General features: G+C 43.6%; 1 protein-coding gene across 8 annotated transcripts in view; it reads left to right on the top strand.

The window, feature by feature from the left end:
- The window catches only part of BRPF3 (bromodomain and PHD finger containing 3), a 32,308-nt gene extending 12,792 nt beyond the window's left edge, over positions 1–19,516 (top strand). For 4 of the 8 annotated variants that reach the window (XM_064635903.1, XM_064635900.1, XM_064635901.1 and 1 more), the window contains exons 3-13: positions 616–772; positions 2,240–2,371; positions 4,276–4,404; positions 4,783–5,095; positions 6,212–6,478; positions 6,643–7,146; positions 8,800–8,893; positions 10,840–10,937; positions 12,417–12,514; positions 14,471–14,625; positions 17,202–19,516. In XM_064635903.1, coding sequence (XP_064491973.1) covers positions 616–772; positions 2,240–2,371; positions 4,276–4,404; positions 4,783–5,095; positions 6,212–6,478; positions 6,643–7,146; positions 8,800–8,893; positions 10,840–10,937; positions 12,417–12,514; positions 14,471–14,625; positions 17,202–17,385 — 2,131 coding nt within the window. In that variant the 3' untranslated portion in view covers positions 17,386–19,516. The remainder of the gene's footprint in view (positions 1–615; positions 773–2,239; positions 2,372–4,275; positions 4,405–4,782; positions 5,096–6,211; positions 6,479–6,642; positions 7,147–8,799; positions 8,894–10,839; positions 10,938–12,416; positions 12,515–14,470; positions 14,626–17,201) is intronic. The other 4 variants (XM_064635905.1, XM_064635904.1, XM_064635907.1 and 1 more) reach the window with 3 other exon arrangements.
- The last annotated feature ends 78 nt before the right edge of the window (positions 19,517–19,594 follow it).

The following is a 19,594-nucleotide window of genomic DNA, read 5'->3' as shown; positions in this document are numbered from 1 at the left end:
TTAAGTCTCATTTCATAGTTTCTTAATTGCTCCTTTTATTACAGAGCATGTCAAACCTGTCAGTGTTGCAAGCAGCTTTGAATTTGACTGTTTATTTTTTTCTCCCAGCTCTTCCTTGTGCAGAACTAGGTAGTGCTGAATTTTTGTTTGGTGCCTTAGGAAGTGTGTTGATGTGTTGCTGATATTTTAACAGATAAGTGTTGGAAACTGCTGATAAGGCACCATGTATAATCTAAAAATGATAAGCAAGGGTTAAAATAGGTGATATATTATTATTGGACTCCTTTCAAGAGTCCAGCTTAATAACATCAGGCTTAAATGGCCCCTGGAAAGTTCTTAACACAGAAAGTACTTTTGAAATTAAGGCTTGGAGCTGAATTGGTGATTGCTTATTTGACAGTGCTGGGGCAAGTGCTTGGTGAGACCCTCCAGCCAGGTTTCTACTAACACAGGCACATATGTATTCATGCTGAGGAGATCCCAGATCATACCAGTTTATGTTTATTTCAGAGTGTGCTTGACACAGCACTGCAAAGCTTCATCGGGAAACCTAAGGGTCCACAGAGTTACAATTGCTTTGCAGTTTGCTCTATGACATCTCTTTGCTTCCTTCAGGCTGAACAAAATTTGCAGTGGGCTCTCCCTCCAGAGGAAGAACCAGTTCATGCAGAGGCTCCACAACTACTGGCTGCTGAAGCGGCAGGCGAGGAATGGGGTGCCCCTGATCCGGCGCCTGCACTCACATCTCCAATCCCAGCGGAACACAGAGCAGGTACTGGTCCCCAGCTGAACACCCATGGGAGGATGGAGAGCTTGCATTCCAGGGGGAGATGTGCTTGGCACATGGCTAAGGAGGGCATTAAGGGTGAAAGGATCAGAGGCCTGATTTAAGTGTCTTCTGGTCTCCTCTTGGTATGCTCATGCCTGAAGAACTGAGTTAGTATATTAGTGGGATATCCATCATGCTACTAAAATTTGTGTTGATGAATCTGCAGGTGGGAGTTTTTCCCCTGAGTTAGGAGACCCAGGATTGCACAAGGGTGTGATGGACCCTTGGTGGACTGATCTCTTAGATGATTTATAAAATCACATTTCTTGCGAGTGATTAAAGAAAATGGGTGTTAGCTCCAGAGTTTTGGCCAAATTCCAGTTTGGGTCATTCTTCCTTCAGCTTCAATTTCTGCCTGTCCTGTGCACATTCATATGGAAGTTTAGACATAATCATCAGCTCTGGACTCCTTTGCTTCCTCCTCTGAGCCAGTGTCTAGAGTCACTCGATCTCGATGCTATTAAGCAGCACTGCATTTGGCATGAGAAGTAGTTGGTGAACCAATGAAGCAGTTGGACTCTATCCTCTAACATAACCTGTCAGTAGGTATTGTATACAATGTGCACGTATATTTTTACTATAGTTGGAGGAATTTATAGACTTTTCATTTGCAAGAAGACTGCCCTGGGTGATAAATAAAAAAATTATTTCCCACTTATCAGTGTGGAGCTTGGAAAAGTGCAGCATTTCCTTGGTGTATTATATTGGCAATTTACTATAGGTAAGTTCTTAAAAACAAATGTCCTATTAATATAAACCATGAAGATCTTGTGAAGCAATTGTCTTCTTGGCAATTGTGTGAAAGTGTATGCACTTTATGTATATCATCCAAGCCATTAAGGAAGCTACAGATTTAGAGGAGGAAGGGTGATTTTGTTGAGAAGCCACTGAACTTGGATAGGTTGTCTGTCTTGGAAGGTGTGAGCTCATCTCCCAGTGTTGGCTGTTCCTTCGTATTTTGGCAAATGTCTTTCTGTGGCTCTATTTCTTATTGGTTACAAGGAGGATAATAATAGCTCCTTCCTCCCCTGCTTTTGGTCACCTTGCCTTTATATTGTAAATGCTTTGGGCTGCTGCTTCAATGCATAGCAGCCAACAGAAAAATTTCCAGCCTCTGTAATAAACTTGGATATAAAAGCTGGGAGGGTGTAAATGAGCATGCACTGAAGTGTGTTCCCAGAGTGTAGCTACAGTATAACTTAGGCTAACTTCACAGATAATATAAAATCTAGAAAGGCTGATGTTGTGTTTGTTACAGCTAAATGCTGTAGAAAGGAGGGGAAATAGTCTAAACAAGAGGTAAGTGAATAGGAGGAAGAGGAGAGCAATTCAGTGGGGATGCCCAGAAAAAGAAGGAAACACAGGAAGCCAGTTGTGTTTTTTATCTCACCCCACTGCTGTATCTTACAGAAGGAGCAGGATGAGAAGACCAGTGCAGTGAAGGAAGAGCTGAAGTACTGGCAAAAACTGCGGCATGACTTGGAGCGGGCTCGACTGCTTATTGAGCTGATCCGTAAGAGGGAAAAACTCAAACGGGAGCAGGTGAGTAGTTTTGGCTGTTGAGTTGCTGCACTTAACTTCAGTCCCATGCAAGCACTCTGTGCTGCAGGAGGCAGAGAAGGAACACAACAGTTTTTCTTGAACCTTTTCCTCTTTTCATAGAGTCTGACTGTTGGGTGCGCAGAACTCTCTCTCCCTGTCAGTCACAGAACCAGGGCTGGGCTGAAAAGTGCTGGGAAAATGTATTTGCATAACTAATAGTGGATTTGATTTCTGACCTACAGCACCCCTTCTATTTCTGGGCAAGTGTTTTGCAGAATAGAAGTTAGATCTCCTTTCATAATAATTTCAGGAGTTTGGTAACACCTACTCCAGAGAAAGGTCTAAATCGCAATTCAGCTCTTAATCTCTAAAGCTAAAAATTCCTGTCATTTGTACTCTATGTACATTTTTTGGATGAAAAAGTTTTATGATGGAGACAATTTACTAAATTTTCCAGTTTACTCTTTGAGCTGTGTGCAGATCTCCAAAGTTGCACCAGTCAAGGTTGCTTCCCATGCTTGCCAGCTTTTCCTGTTGAGGGTCTTTGCTTGCCTTTGGTTGCTGCACCCACGACAATGCTCTCTGGCAGGAGTATCTTCAAGGACAGCTTCGTGAAAGGCTCGCCTTGCATACAGTGAGCCCTTACACGTGTCCTCAGGCCTTGCCTGGGTGCTTTCAGGCTGTCTGCAGGGAGCCAGGCAGAGGGAAAGCAGCTCCTCTGCAAGCAATTTTTTTGTGGCCAGAAGTTACCCATAGCTTTTCTGGAGTCCTTTTGATGCCAGCACTGGTTCATTTGCTGCGTTGTCCTTGATTTACATCAGTAGGTCAGCCCTGCTTGCTGTATGGATGTATTTTAGGTATGAGGATGAAAAAAAAATCATTCTTGGGCTTTGTTCACCTTTGATATCTTGACATATCCCTGTCACAGCTGGCTAAATCTATAAAAGCTTGTGGAAACTATGCTGTGCTTTATAAAACAATAAAATATCACAGAAAAGTGTGTCTAGTTGGAGCTCTATCCCAGCCCACCTTTTCGATGAGTGGAGAAGGATACTCCAGAATCATGCATCTTTGTTTGACTTCTTTCCTGTTCTGGGGGAAAAGTGTGGTCTTTACATCTTGTCTTCATTCATTCTCTCACTGATCCTGTCTTGTTGCTTAGCACATCAGTTTGCTTTGTGTAAACAGACTTGCTTACCTTTGCTGTTGGAGTGCTTGATTTAATGACATAACGAGCAATTATAAGATCAAAGAAATTAAAATGTTAAAAGACAAATAAATACTTTTATCCCGTTCCAGTCTTCTTTGAATAGATTTTCAGTACTACAACTTGTTTGCTTGAAAACAAACAATATTGGAGACTTCATAAGGGATATAAGAAACTGTATTAGGAATTTGCAGACATCAGACCACTGTTGTTGTTTGGCTTCTGCCTTGAAGTCTGAGAGCTTATATCTTAAACTTTATTTATGCTCTATAGTCTAATTAGGGACGTTGTTGCTCATGTAAACGCCTGCATACTTTCAACTTTTGTATAATGTTGATAATTGGCATAATAATAATATCATGAGGCAGGGAGTTCTACAGGATAATTTACCAAGTGTGAAAAGCCTCTGCCTGTTTTCATTTTTGGTTGTAGTATCTTTTAATTTTCTGGGGGTTCCTCCTGTTTTGACTTGATGAGATTGAATAAATAGGAGTTCTGTGCGGTTAGACTCTGTAAAGTGCTGTCTGCTGATGTACATCCTGCATGTGGAGAGCACAATGTGTTTGCCAGAAGTTCTACAGCAATGAGTCTGCCAGGCTAGTGGTATGCCGACCTGAGGTTTCCACCACTGAGTAGAGCTGGGATGATGATTCGGAAGAAACTGGAGGGAGACACCACTCACATATCTCATTCCCAGGTCAAGGTTCAGCAGGCTGCTATGGAGCTACAGCTGACCCCTTTCAATGTCCTTCTGCGCACAACGCTGGATCTACTGCAGGAGAAGGATGCTGCCCAGATCTTCACAGAGCCTGTTAACCTGAATGAGGCAAGTCTCTTTCCTAGAGGTGTCTAGTGGGTTGTAGATAAGGTATTGCTGGGCAGAGGCTCATGTGCTGTCGTAACCCTAGAAGCATAAACTACCTTGTCCCAAGCTCCTGGTGGACTAAAGAATATCTGAAAAAGGACTCATGATGTGAGTATCCTTCCGGGCCAAAAAAGGGCATTTTTTTCTAGAAGCTTTAGCACATCTTGTACAAGTAATGCTTTGCAGAGCCGGGGTGTGTCTGCCTTGAGTGGGTGACACAGAAGTGAATTTCTGGCGCTGCCCCTTGCCAGTGGAAAGGGCATTAAGAGTGCTTATGATGGATGCACTCTAGTTGGCTAGTAAATGGTTTTTGTAATTGTACAGGTTTTATATGTTTAGGTTCCAGATTACCTGGAATTCATTTCCAACCCAATGGATTTTTCCACCATGAGGCGGAAGCTGGAGTCCCACCTGTACCGAACATTGGATGAGTTTGAGGAAGACTTTAACCTTATAGTTACCAACTGCATGAGGTATAATGCTAAAGACACGATTTTCCACCGAGCAGCTGTCCGGCTCAGAGACTTCGGAGGAGCGATATTGCGTCACGCACGGCGGCAGGCTGAAAGCATTGGCTTTGACATTGGTGTGGGGATTCACCTGCCTGAGTCACCCAAAACTGAGGACTTTTACTGCTTTTCTTGGGAGGATGGTGAGTACTTATTAATATTTTTTTCTCAGGCAGATCATAATTTTTGTTCTGAGCATGTCTTTCAGCCTGCATGTAAATCACACCCATCATTCTACATACAAGATTTTTCCTATCCATCTGTTTACCTAGGCATATATCTAACTCCTTTAGAGCCTCAGAGAGCAGGATTTCAGGTGAGCTGGGCACTCTGAGCTAGGTGCAGCTTAGCTCCAGCTCTCTTAGGGCATGTCTGTCTCAGAAGAGCCTTGTAAACTGCTCATGCTCTTTGATTTGTGCTGTGCCTGTAGTACAAACTTGCTATTTTACAAAGCAGTGCAAAGGTGGATCTAGGATTTTTTGCTCTAGGGAAAGCTCATGCATTTCTTTGTATTGTAAATTGGCGAAGTGTAGAGCCACTGGATTAGATGGAGCACTGAGGTCTGGGAGGGGGTGATGGGGCAGTCAAAGTAGTGGAACCCAATCAGTCCTTCTACCTGAGACTTCCCATTCCCAACATGGTTGCATCCATTCCTACAGCCCTCTTGAGATGCAGCTCCAAAGCATTGGTTGAATAACTTGGCTAAACTTAGTACAGAATACTTAGGCCAATATGAAGCACTCAGAGCTTGCAGTCTGCCATCTGCTTCCTAAATGTTGAAGCTCTCTTGGGTACAGATGGAGAGTCATTATAAAATTTGTGTTGGTGCATGATAGTATGTCTTTCAGCTGTCTGTCCTGCTCCTTTGGAGGCCAGCCCTTCAACAGAGCCAGAGGAATGGCAAACGTTATGTTTTGACCAGTTCTGTTTGTGGTCTGATTTTGTCATTTTATCTGACAATGAAGTAGGTTTCTGACAAGGACCTAGACTGTGAACTGTTCTGCGTGGGGTGCAAACACATCCTTTCACTGCGGCCCCTGGGACAGTAAGGGGAACTAAAGGGCAGTGCAAGTTAAATCAGCTGCTTTTTGCCCAAAGGAAGGAAGGCAGAGCTCCAAGGTTAATGATTGCTAAATCCCCAGACTAAAGCGATTGATTCATGAATAGCATCAAAGGGAGTGAGGCGTGGCAGTGGTCCCAGATGCTTCTTCAAGGAGCCTTACTCCTTCCCTTCACTGTTACAATCTCTTTTGATGCAGTGGATAACATCCTCCTCCCGGAGAACCGAGCTCACCTGTCCTTGGAGGCCCAGCTGAAGGAGCTGCTGGAAAAACTAGACATAGTGAGCACCATGCGGTCCAGTGGTGCACGGACACGACGCATACGGCTCCTGAGACGGGAGATCAACTCCATTCGGCAGAAACTGGCCCAGCAGCAGAACAAGACCATGGCCAAGGGGGAGACTGTGCTGCGGGACCAGAGGCTGGAGAAAACATCAAGGGATGAGGCTGAGGAAAGGGAGAAAGGTGAGAGGTTGCAGCAGGATTTTAATTCCAGCTCTCAAGTGCATGTCAGCAGTCAAGACCTGCTGTTTCTCCTGTCTGTGGCCCTGTGAAAGATGAGAATTGCTGTCGGTAGTTTTGGGAGTAAGTCTTTGTAAAATGTTCAGGCAGGTTCTTTACTCCTTTAGCAGATGATGCCAAGCCCCCGCACCCTCCAACCCTGGAGCCCACAGGACCTGTACCCTCCCTCTCGGAGCTAGACTCTCTGCAGGACCCTCCAACACTCAAACCCATCAGTGAAAGTAAGTCCTTGAATCAGCTGCAGAAGAGGGTGGTGTTGGACAGGGAGCTCTTTGACAAGAAGGCTCTGCAGCGGGAGAGCCAAGCCTTCCAGCGCCTGCTCACCAACAACAGCCTGAATGGACTGGCCTTGTCGCCTGCAGACACCCCTGCCAGCCCCTCCTTCAGCAGCGTGGGCCGACGAACATCTGTCCTTTTTAAAAAAGCTAAGAACGGGGTGAAGCTGCAGAGAGGTCTGGACTGCTCCCTGGAAAACAGGGAGGACCGCAGGCAGAGCGGGCAGCTTTCACCCTCCTGCCCTGATGGGGAGCGACAAGCTCGGAAGCGGCCACAGAGCAGAACCTGCAATGAGAGCAATCGAGAAAAGTCACCCAGGCAGGCAGGACAGAGAGGTAAGGAAAGACTGGACGTGGCACTCAGTGCCATAGTCTAGTTGACATGGTGATGTTAGGTTATGGGTTGGACTTGATGATCTCAGAGGTCTTTTCCAACCTGATTATAAATCCCAGTTCTTTGGGATTTCTTTTCCCTCTGAACCCTTGGAAACTGTGAGATGGGACCGAGGACATAGAAATCCTGGGGCTGAGTAAAAACTTTTGCATCACCTGGAACTGACTTTATGCTTAGAAGAAAACATAGGCTTCATGACCAGATGTGCCTGATGAAAGCTGCATCTCTTCCACATGTTTCTAAAACAGGGCAGACAAGACATGTCCATAATGAGTTGCACTTCTCCACTGACCGTACATGTTGGTTTTGGTATCTTAGTTCAGCTCTAGTCACCTCCATTTTAGACATTTAGAGGTACCAAGATGAAACCCAGGGAAGTCACAAATGATTCTTCTCTTTGCTAGTCTACAGGGCTGCTGTAAGAGAGAGTTTTCCATTTTGTGTAGGGCAAGCCAATGTGCCCAGCTGCTTGCAAAGCTGTTGAGAGGCCTGTCTGGAGACTCTGGGCTGAGATTGGCGTTCCTGCCCTTATAGAAGGGTTTGTGTTGGCTTGATCACTCTTAGGAGTGAGAGTTTCCTGCTGCAGAAATGATGCATTTGGTTGGAAGTGTGCACCGTCTGTAGTAACACAGCACCCATGTAAGATGAGATGTTAAACATTGCTTTTAAATCAGCTGTACTCTCAGTTCTGGAGTTTAAATAAAATTGGTGGGAATACCAAGAAGATTCCTTTTCAAATTAGATCTGCAAATAAGAATAAGCACCTGAGGTGAAATTTGGAAAGACACAAGAGGAAAGAGACATCTGAGTGACAGCACTGTAATTTCTTTTGATTCTGTGTGAACGGCTGTTGTGGGACAGTTCCCACCTGTAAGGTTTGACTTGGCCTACACTTCAAATATTATCTCATAACTATAAGGCTATCATAAGGTTGCTAGCATACTGAGAGTGGGAGGAAAGCAGTTGAATGTGGAGATAGACTTACCAGGACAGGTTAAAGGGATCACAAATGACTTCTCCAGAGTTGAGGGACTCGCCATCATCATCTGTTGGTAATTAAAGGAGAAAGTTGTCATCTGTATTGGATACAGGTCAGAATGAGAGGCTGAAAATAAAAAAAGGGCAAGTAAAGGCAGGGTGCTGGAAAATCACGTCACACAGTGACATTTCTCCTCAGCTGAAGCAGCACTACTGGCTTTTTTTCAAGTTGCAGCACTGCTTTTTTGATATGGCCCCATCTCCTCCCATGATTTCAGACACAACTGATTTCTCCTAACGGGAGGGAGTGTCTGGTGTGATGAATCTGTGTTACTGCAGAAGCAGGTCATTGGGAAGAGGATTTTCATAACAAGGTGTTTCCCAGAAATGTGTGCCTTGTGGCAATTCGATATTTACACCTAGAAAAAACAATAGTGATCTTACCATGAGTTTGCCTTTTGTATGGCTATTGGACTTTTGGTGAGCCCATGGGAACTTGGGGGTGGTGGATGCCTGGATGGGGGAAAGCCATTGTCATCTGGCTTCTTGTGCATGCTCTGGGCTCGGGAATGCTCTCAGGAGTCAGTCCCTGTCATTCCCATTTGTCTCCTTGGCAGGAGTGACTAATGGCTTTGCAAAGCATGCAGAAAGTGGCTCTGACTTCGAGTGCAGCTCTGCCCTGGGCAGTGGACTGGTGTTTGAATCCTGCAGGTAAGTGCCCCATGCAAAACTGTGCCCTGGAGCACCTTCTGCGTCTGGATTTCTCTCTCTGGTTTTGTTCTTTGACTTCTTCATTTTAAACCTAGCCCGAACTGTTACTTCTGTGCCTACTGTAAAAGACAAAAAGCTACTGTATTTCTGTCCTGTTCTTTTAAGTTATTGGTCCCAAAAGCAGGGCTTGATTTTTCAAGCAAGTGGGTATCTGTTATACTTGTCTCTCTCAATGCATACACATCCTCTCTGCTGATGAATGCCTTGCAGTCCTTGAGAGCCAAAACTGGAAAAAACTTGAATTCAGATTTTCAGTTCAGCACTGCACGTAAAGCTGAACTTCTGCCACCTACTGAATTGCTGCTTTCTTCCTCTCAGAAGTTTAAAAGTAGAACTAGGTGCTTCAAACATGACTTAGAACAGACTTAGAGCAAACACCTGACATCTTTTGGTCAATTTCAGTAGGTACCTATGAGTGCTGTGTCAATTTTCTGGTCTTATTTACCTGTCCAGCCCTCCTAGCACTGATTTAAGTTATTTCACAGCCCTTTCACTGCACAGTAAAACCTCTGTTATGCCAGAATCACGTTTGTGTGTGCTCTGAGTGGCAGGCTGAGCACATTTGAGCTTGATGGGTAAGATCATCCAGGACAGACAGAAGCAAGATGTTTTTAGTTGATATTTGTGGTTATGTTTGCAGTGCCTTGAACATGACCCATCACTAGAGAAATACGTTTGGACATTTTGTGCTTCCTCACAATGCATGTACTCAGTTAGTTGTGTAAGATTTCAAGCTTGCAGTGTTAGTTGGGCACTTAAAATTATATGCCTGCGTACACCCGTTCTCAGGGCTAAACAACAGTTCAAAACTGTTAGCTGTGTAAAAAATTGTTCTGCGGCAGGGTTGAATCACAGGAGCATTTTTCAAATGAAAACTCTGCTCTGCTGGGCAGAGGGATCCTAAATGTTAGCTACCCAAAGAGGCGTATAATTTTGCACTTGTAGCTAAGGTTTGATTAGTGTTACCATTGTAAATCTGTTTGCAAAGTCTATCATGCCCATGACAAAGGGCAAGGCCCTGGGTTTGGAGGAGCAATTTTGATGCAAGGGCTTTTCTCTGTTGCAGAGTGATCCTACCTCCACAGTCAGGTGCTGGGCAACCCAAGGGCAGCATGTGGCACCCCAGTAAATTATCTCTCTTTGCACATGCTGAGCCCCTTGTAGGCATAGAACCTTCAGCTCTTCTTTGAGATGAGACACACACCCAGCACTTCATCTCTTCCCCTGTTTTCTGGGCTGTGTGTCCAGATCTTCATCTCAGTCATTGCTTCTTCTGTAGGCTGGATGCTACCATGACCTCTGTGCAGATCTTACAAGAAGTTGTTGCAATAGACTATTGTAAAGTAAGAAACTGCATTGAAGGGAAACAGGAGACACCCGGATTTGTGCATAGTTATAGTGTCATTTAAATGAGGGTCCTTGAGTTATGCAGAAATCTTTGATGGGGTGAGGATGCTGTCAGAACAAGACTGGGAGCCAGAAGTTGCCTTTCAGGCCATGTCTTGGCCTTATGGCCCCCACCATATTTGCCTCCATTTGTGTCATAAGTCTATACACAACTGGTATAGCTCATGAAAACTCCAAAAGCATCACTACATCAACTCTCAAGTGTGACATCTTTGCTGGGTTTCTTACTCATGTTTACAGCTTGGTTTCTATTAGGCCCTTTCTTAGTTCATGGGAAAGCTGGGATGATGTCCACTGTGCTTTCACCAGAAGAGATCACATTTTGCTTAAGTATTCAGTTTTCTTTTCATGTCAGTGAGGCACCAGTGCAGTAATTTTTCAGTAGTTTAGACAGAGCTGGGGAATCTGTTTCCTTGTCCTTGTTTTCAAGGATAATCTGTTTTCTCCTAATGCCCTTCTTTTCCATGTCTTTCTAACAGTGGTTTGATGCCTCCTAAGCGCAGTCGAGGAAAGCCGGCTCTTTCTCGGATGCCCTTCGTGGAAGGTGTGAATGGAGATCCTGATTTCAGTGGCTCAGGTGAGAATTGCTGCACAGCACACACTGCTCTGGTCCCACCGCACTGTAGGGCTGACATCCATCTAAACCAAAGGGAACACATCCCAAATCACACCAGGAACCAGTCCTGGACAAACTATCCAGGTTTTATGATCAGGCTGCTGACCTGCCTGGGCATTATTACCTGCTTTATTACAAATTTAGGTTATTGCATAAAAGATTTTTCCTGCTTTCACCTTTGCTGAGTGCTTATGCCCGGTCTTCTCCTTGGAAGGATACTTTCTGTTGGGCTGGTGTGTGTGATGTGCCTGGCATTGTCTCCTGTTTTGGGACTAGTTCTCTTTAATGATGCTGCAATACGAAGAGTTAATTGTAAGAGGGGTCTCTCTGGAGATGACTTCATAGCTGTTCCCTCTTGTATTGCTTGCAAGGTCCTCATAACAAAGTTGTCTTTGTCAAACTGTGCTACATGTCTATAAAATTGTCACACTCCTCACTTGTCACTACCCAAGGCACTACACCATTCTTTCTGTGTTGTGCTCACACAACCAGATTCTTGGCTTTCTTATGGTATGTCAACAATAGAGTTATTGCAGGTCTGTGCTGAAATCAGAATTCAGCTTTGATGCCCTGGAATGCCCATGCCCTTCTGTGCAGCTCCCGAGTGCAGGCTCTTGTCATGGCTCTTTGAGAACCATTATTATCCTGGAATTTGTGTGTTCAGCAATCTTCTTTGGAGATAAGCTTGCAGAGTGGGGCTGGTAACATGAGAATTAGGTTCAGTGGGGCAATTCTGTGTCTTAGAATATAATTTCATTAATGGAAGAATATGTCTGGAATGCAATAGTGGAGAAGCACATCAAATCTGTCTTGACAGGGTGCTCAGTTGGGTTGTACTCAGCATTTTCTAAATTCAATTTTCAATGCCAGTTGTTTGATCATTTTCCTGACAGCAAGCACTACTTGCTATAAAATTTGCATTAATGAAGATTACTCCATTTCCAGGACCATGAGCTGGTAGATTTCATGTGTATGACCAAATCCATCTCTTGTATAGCCATTTGATTTCAGTGACTCGATTGGATTAATATTTCCATATTGAAGAGTTCATGTGAAGCTACATGCATGCATAGACTTGGACCCGTGATTTAAGAGGCTGTGGCTTTATCTTAATGCTGAACATGACTGTACTGACAGAGCATAAAGAAGGCTGGAGCTCAGTGCACACTAAATTTTATCATAAACTTACTGCAGATGAGATGTGTGTCATATCACATCTCGTTTGGCCACCCAATGCATATGGGTACAAACAATAAGTGGCTTTCCATTTTGTTTTGTCAGAGGTTTTAAGTACAACAGTATTTCAACTATTTTAGCTGATTGCTCCTGAGACAATGCAGGCCATCATGCCTGGGTTAGATGACAGTGTGGTTTCTTGTGTTACCATAACCCTTTTGCCAGTAATAGCCCTTCTAAGTCGTGTGTCCTCCTGTCCCTTAGGCAGAACTCTCTTGATGTCCTTTGAGAGTCAGGCTGAGCTGGAGCCCTTGGAGCTTGTGTGGGCCAAGTGCCGTGGCTATCCTTCCTACCCTGCCTTGGTAAGTACCCTGCTGCTCTCTCACAACTTGTACTTGCAGTGCAGGTAGCCCAGAACACAGTGCTTGTGTGCAGTGTAACCAGACAGAAAAGGAAAACTTCCCAAAATAATGCAATATGTGTTTTTTTTTTCTTTCCCCTTTGCGCAGTTAATTTTCCCTGTGCTCATTGTTTCAGAGCATTGCAGAGAATTTATAAAACATTGGCCTCTCACTGTCAGGGATAGGAACCCCCCTCCCCTTCCCTCCCCTTCCCTCGCCTGAAAGTAATTAGTACTTTTGGGATGAGAAGACGTAAATTTTATAAATGCAGGCGCCATGGTCCACCTGGTGTCTTAAGTGCCTGCACATTTTCCTGTGTAGTGAGTACAACTCCACATGTAGGTGCCCTATCATATGTATCCTCTTTCAATAACCATATGTTTGATTTAAATATGAGAATATATTCATGTGCATTTGCACCTAGTCCCTTGAACAACAGTTCCTTAATATTTATCTCTTTGGATGTTTTTCTATAAACATGAAATCCATAAACCTGTCTTCATTGAGCACCATACTTGTTTTCAAAGCAAAACATTGGCATGCAGGTGTTGCTAGGAAGTGCCACTACCACCGCAGGCATTTCAGTGCTTGTTAAGTTGTCAACAGAGATTGCTGAAATGAGGATATGTGTAAGAACATGAGATAGGCTAACCATGTTTTGTTGTTTCTGCTGCTTTTAAATATACTCCTTGAGATATGGCTTTTCCTGCCATCTCTGCTTCATGTAATTTCCATGTGGCTGCAGCCATGCCCTTAAGTACCTTTCTGGTTCGGATGGCAAGGACAGACAGCTCTTGTGACTGCTGACAAATTGTAAGGGCTAAAAGAAAGTGGCCATCACAGAAATTAGAGGGGTCTCTACATCCAAGCAGCAGAGCTGGGAGACTGGGCATAAGCTGACACAGTGTGCAGGCCTGGTTGTGACTGAGCACAGTTCTGATGCCATCAAAAACGGCGGATTCTGCTGGAATTGAACCACGCTCATCTATATTCTTACTCCAAGTGGGAGCTCAGAGGAGGGAACAGCTGTGCATCTGCTAGCCATCTTGGCCAGCCAAAGCATTTTTAATTGTCTGTGTGGCTACAGCTGGAGTTAAACTGTGGTTTAGAATGCATTTAACCACTGAGACTGCCTCCAAAAAAGGCTTTTTTTTTTTTTTAATAGCAGCCTGTTGTGGTGGTAAAGTGTCCTTCATACTACAGATGGCCAATGTCAAAGCCAATCTACTTTTTCAAGACCTTAGGAGGCAAAGAAGAATAGATGGAGTATTGCATCCACCTTTTGCTGTTTTGTTCTCCTCCTGTGATCACATAGCAATTTGGACACTGGGGAGAATTGATGCATCTGTTGTTACTTCTCTTCAAAATTACTATAGTCTGTGTTACCCTAGCTTGATGAAGCCAGCACTGCTTGTCAACTCTCTCAGAATATTGGGCCTGATTTTAATCTAATAGCAGTGTAAATCTGAGCAATGCCACTCAAGTCAACTGGGTTGTTCCAGAATGGAGCTGTTGTGAAATCATGTTACGCCTGTGGAGTACAGCAGTCTTGTTACATTTATTGTATGATTTTGAAGTGAGGGAGGGAGATCTTTGCTGAACACAATACTGAGTTTGTACTGAATTACCAATTAGTGTAGATGCATCTACGCCACACAGAACCACATATTTAGATCCTTTCACTTTTTTAAGATTGGATGCCTGACTTTCGAACTGACTGGCTTCCCTTCTACAGGGGAAGGCTCGAGGACGAAGTTTTTTTAGAAAGACCTACTGAAACATAACAAGCAATTTTGCTTACCATCCAAAGTAGACTTATTTGTCTAGCTTGGATAGACTGAAAGAACAGAAAAAAATGCCTTCTCTTCAGTACTTGAAAGGATTTTGTTCTTAAATATCCTTTCCCTGTGTCACTAGATAATCGACCCCAAGATGCCGCGTGAGGGTTTGCTTCACAATGGAGTCCCCATCCCTGTCCCGCCCATGGATGTGTTGAAGTTGGGGGAGCAGAGGCAGACAGAGGCAGGAGAAAAGCTCTTCCTTGTCCTTTTCTTTGACAACAAGAGAACCTGGTGAGTGTGTGCAGACAGGCCTGTGGTGAGTGCTGTTGCAGAGAAGGAAGATTTAACGTAATCTTTGATATATGGGAGCACACAGGGATTATGATGATGATGATATTACGTGCAAATTGGAGAATTTGAACATGCAGCAGTCAAGAAGAGTCTAAGGAAGACAGCCTGCTTTTCCCGGCCCAGTCACACAACATCTCACAGTTCCACAGTGAACAATCCAGCATCCTACACTCAAGGGTCACATCACCAAGAAAATACTGAGGCACACTGAGAGTTAATTTGCAGCGAATTACAGAGAGCACTTGACTTTAAAACACTAGCAGACTAAGCAGCCTGTTCCAATGCTGCACAAAAGATTTGCCAGAAATTTCCAGGGTAACATTTTTAAAATGCTGAGTTTATTTCATATTTAGACTTGGCTGATTTTTCAGAGGTGCTAAGTACCCGCAGTTTTCAAATCAAGACCTTTGTTTAGGATGGAAAATGTAGGTGTAAGCATGTAGGTTCAAAGCATGTGAAATATCTCAAGGCCTTTGTTGTTCTGCTTCAGACAGACTGAATCTGCTGATTTTAGCATTAATTGCCAACCATGCTCACATGGTAACAATAAACCACCCAGATGTAATAAGTCATAAACAAGTGAAGTGCCTTAAAAATACTAAAAAGACTCTGAAATCTGTGTATGAAACAATGGGAAACTTGTAAAATTGGAGAATTATACTGGAAGAGGAAGAGGTGGCAGCCACATGCTGAGCCCACTGAATTTACCACATGGGAACATGAACCATGCAAATACGCTGTCACACACAGGAGCGTGCAGCTGGGATCACAGATTCAGAGAGCTTATACTGCAGACAGAGCAGATGCTGGACTGTTGGGATGCTGTGGGAACAGAAGATAGATGGGCTTGCCTTTCCTTCTCCTGCCTTTATAAAATAACGTATCAGGAACTTAAAAAGAAGCCTTGTTTCAAGAGCCCTTCTCTTTAGTCTCCTGAGGAAGGTTTTTGCTGGCATTCCTGGAAGAGTAGTGAGGCATGAGATCAGGCAAGGGCCAGAGGCTGGAGGAAGGAGGTGAGCATTGCCCAAAGGTGGTGTCAGGGCTGGAGGGAAGATACACTATTGGGAATAGAGCAGAGCCAAACACATAGTGGGTTAAAGCAGCAAGGGAGAGGGTTTCCCCTCACATTTTGGGGCTGCAGCAGTGTTTTATGCAATCTAAGGAGATGGAGACAAGGTGCAGTGCAGGCAAAGTATATGCCATCTGCTTGGGAAGTTGAGAAGTATTTCTGTGTTCTCTGGGGAAAAGAGGTGTCAAGAGACAAACTCCTGAGGCTTTTTATTAGAACACTGCATTGTTTCACTGTTCCTGATTACCAGAACTAGTTGATACGGAGCATGTTCCTCAAAGAGGTATTAATGATTTTTAGCAGAAAATCAATGGCAGTACCATGCTGTAGTCATCATTTTGAAAAACCTAAATCCAAGCTTGTAATTGAAACTACCTTTCCAACAAAAATAAGCATTTCCTTGGCTTTGCCCTGCTCTTGTTGAATACAAGCTCTGCTGTATGTTTACACTCTTAAGTGGCCCCTTAGAGCCTTGTTTGTAGTTTGTGGGAAAATAAGGCACCTCAGGAAAGTCCTAAATTTCTACTGACTTCAGTGATGTTGCAGAAGGGTCACAAACACTGAAATTGTCCCTCATCTTTGTGGTGAAGATAAGCTGAGCTGCCCTTCGTCGCCCATGTTGGCTGGCTGGGAAATGCTTTGAACTGTGCTAGCAGTGGCTGAGATTGAGTTCCTAGGGGCTGAACTTCATTAAGAGAGATAGGTGGCATGTTTCTCAGTGTACTGGTTAATCTGGATGCAATAAAAACCTGCTACAGACAAGGCATTTGCAATTTAAGTCATCCATTGGGGTTAGCCTGGGCTTCGGACATGTCAACTGGAAGTTGCCTGGTTTTGGGTGATACTCAGATAGTTGTACCCACCTAACCTCTAATGCTTACAGCTTCTTGGAACAAGACAGAACTTGCTTGGGGATAAGAACTTGCTTTCCACCATGGAAGCCTCTGTATTATTTTCTGCTCTGTGGAACACAGGGATTTCCAAGTTTCCCCTGTAGCTCCAAGGAGCATTGAAAGCCTTGAGTAAGGACTCCAAGGAGAGAGAAGACTGTGCTTGGAAGGCATTTTGGCTACAGGTGGTTCTTCTATGTCAAATACAGGCATTTAAACATTTGTAGCATCATTGTGGTTGTTAATGATAAACAAATATATTACATAAGTGTAACTGCTCCTGGAGGGGAGATAACAGCCAGTGACTAATGGCTGCTGAGATATGTGGGGAAAGCTTGAGGAGCTGGAGTACTTGGCCATGTCCTGGAAACTCATGGGAGAATGTCCTTGGCCTGTAGCAGCCATGCAGTAGGAATGAGCCAGGTACACTGAAGCAGTCGCACCCCTGCTGATTGCTCAGGTATTGCAAGGGTGAGAGGCCTCCAGGTGTTTGCTCTTCTTTCCCCTTTTTCCCTCTCGATACTCTTGGTGACAGGTCTTTGCACTCTCTACTGCAGGCAGTGGCTTCCACGTGACAAAGTCTATCCCCTTGGTGTTGATGACACAGTGGACAAGTTAAAGATGATGGAAGGACGAAAAACCAGCATCCGCAAGTCTGTGCAGGTGGCATATGACCGAGCCATGATCCACATGAGCCGAGTGCACGGAGACCATCCCTTCATTACATCCAGTTACCTGTAAAGGATTGGGGTGACTGGACCTCGTTTTCCCCCCAGACCTCGTGCTCACTGCATTGGCAGAGTGGACCATCTCATGCACTGACTGGCAGGGGAACACCGTTCCCGGCAGCTTTCAGCAGTCCTCAAAGTACCCTGAAATGTGCCAAAAAAAACTTGTCCAGCTTCTTTCTGAATGTATCTGCTGAAGAGCTGGCAAGAGATGGAAATGTGTAGTCTACAGGGCTGGGAGTAAGGTAGTTAGCAAAAGCTGACCGGTGATAGGAGCCAAGGTGAGTTGATGCAGTGAGCAGAGTGCAGCACTTGGATGTTTGGACCTCATGCACCCTCCCTTGCCCCTGCCTCCCCTGTGCTGCCAGGGTTTGTAAGTCGTCAGCTAGCCTGGAGTAGTTCCTGGGAACCTGCCACCACTGTAACAGAACCAGGATCCTTTACGGAAATCCCAACTTGACTTTCTTGTGCCAAATTTACCCAAACCGTCATTGGCCTTTTCATTTTTCTTTAAATGATATTGTCCTATCATATAAAAACCCCCACAAAATCATAGCTGGGAGTTCACATTATGATTTTCCTGCCTATGTACATAGTGTTTTCATGTTTAGATTTCTCTCATTGCCTTTAGAAAAGCTTGAGATATATCAGTGACCTTTCCCCCCCTTGCTGCACACAGTTACATGCACAGATGCACAGAGCTTTAAAGATGAAAAGCAGATTACCTGATCTGTGTGTATATGTATGTCCTAGAAATTTATTTTGTATCTGTGAATCTGCTGTTACATTTTATATCATGACTGTGCAGTACGGAATCTAAGCAAAGATAACTTCCTTTTTTTAAGAAGTAAAAGTAATTTTGAAGGTGTCTAAGTAGAGTTGAAGTAGCTCTGCAGGTACTGAGGTTGATCAGGGTTGGAGGGAGATACATCTTTTGTGTTGGTTTATGCACATTTGGTGTAAGGCTCCTCTTCCTTTCTTCTCTCTTTTCTGTCTATTTAATGTTTTCTTCTGATGCAGTTCGGGTTGAAACCAAGTGCTAACGAAAGCACACAACCATTTTGCCATTTCCCCTTCTCCTATGCAGACATATCCTTTCCTTGGTGTGTGGGTCTTCAGCATTGTCACTCATCCAAAGCCAAGTAAACCCAGCTCTGCAGACAATCCCTGTTGTTCTGTGTTTGCATTGCAAAACACAGGGACAAACTGATGTCTGGAAACTTGATGGCAAAATCTTTTCTGTCAGCCAAGGACTTTATGATTTCTCTGATCTGTTCTGTTGCTTATCTCTTTTTGCTTTCCCATTTTCAAGAACCAAAGGTGCAAAGTAAGATTGTAGATTGAATATCACTTTGCTTTTTAACTCAATATTTTTAAATTATTTTTAACCTTTTCATACTAAAGAGAATGATAATGAATAGTGGGGAGTAATCACTGCCATTTCTATTTGGTCTACTTTTTTAAAATGCCACTTCTTATACACTGGGGCATGGAACCACAGTTGAAGGAATTTTAAGATTCCTGCAACATATAGAGGTAGGACATAGGTTTGTAAAAATACTTATAGTGATAATAACACCTATGGAGTGTGGCTAGGGAAGGATGTTGTGTATATAGTTGTAAAATGTTCTAAATTATTCAGACCTATTGTCACTATTCTTGAAGTCCTCAGTTGTGTTGCTGGGTCTTTTATATGCACACAGTGTAATTTATTTAAAGGAACATACACTTTTCTAGGTGGTAGCTCAGCTGTGGACTTGTGACCTGTGTATATGCTTTAAGGTCTTGGGAGGTGTTTTTTTTAGTGTTTGTTTGTTTTGGTTTGATTTTTTGTTTTGGTTTGGTTTTTGTTTTTTTTTTTTAAATTACATTTCAGAATTTGAATTGGCTAATGTCCTGCTGTTGCTACGGAACCTAAATGTTACTGTCAGTCTGCTGTAAAGCACAGATTTATTTATTTATTGTAGAAAGTGAGTTTATTTGATTTCTAGAATTGTTTATATCAGATGGTATAAGAGGGGTAATAAGAAAATCTATGCTTGTAAAGAAAAGAAAAACCTAATTTTACCTTCTATAATCTGACTGTCTGAGACTATATTTTCTCTCTGAGAAATAAATGTTCTAATGTATGAAAAAAACCAAAACACTACCCTCAAGAAGTGTTCTTCCTTGCTAGTGTTGTCCTGAAATCTAGAACTTACTGTGATGGCTTTTAATCATCT

This window comes from Pseudopipra pipra, chromosome 25 (assembly GCF_036250125.1).
Source record: "Pseudopipra pipra isolate bDixPip1 chromosome 25, bDixPip1.hap1, whole genome shotgun sequence".
NCBI lineage: Eukaryota > Metazoa > Chordata > Aves > Passeriformes > Pipridae > Pseudopipra > Pseudopipra pipra.
Note: the sequence above shows the minus strand (reverse complement) of the source record. Positions and strands in the feature narration are given on the sequence as shown.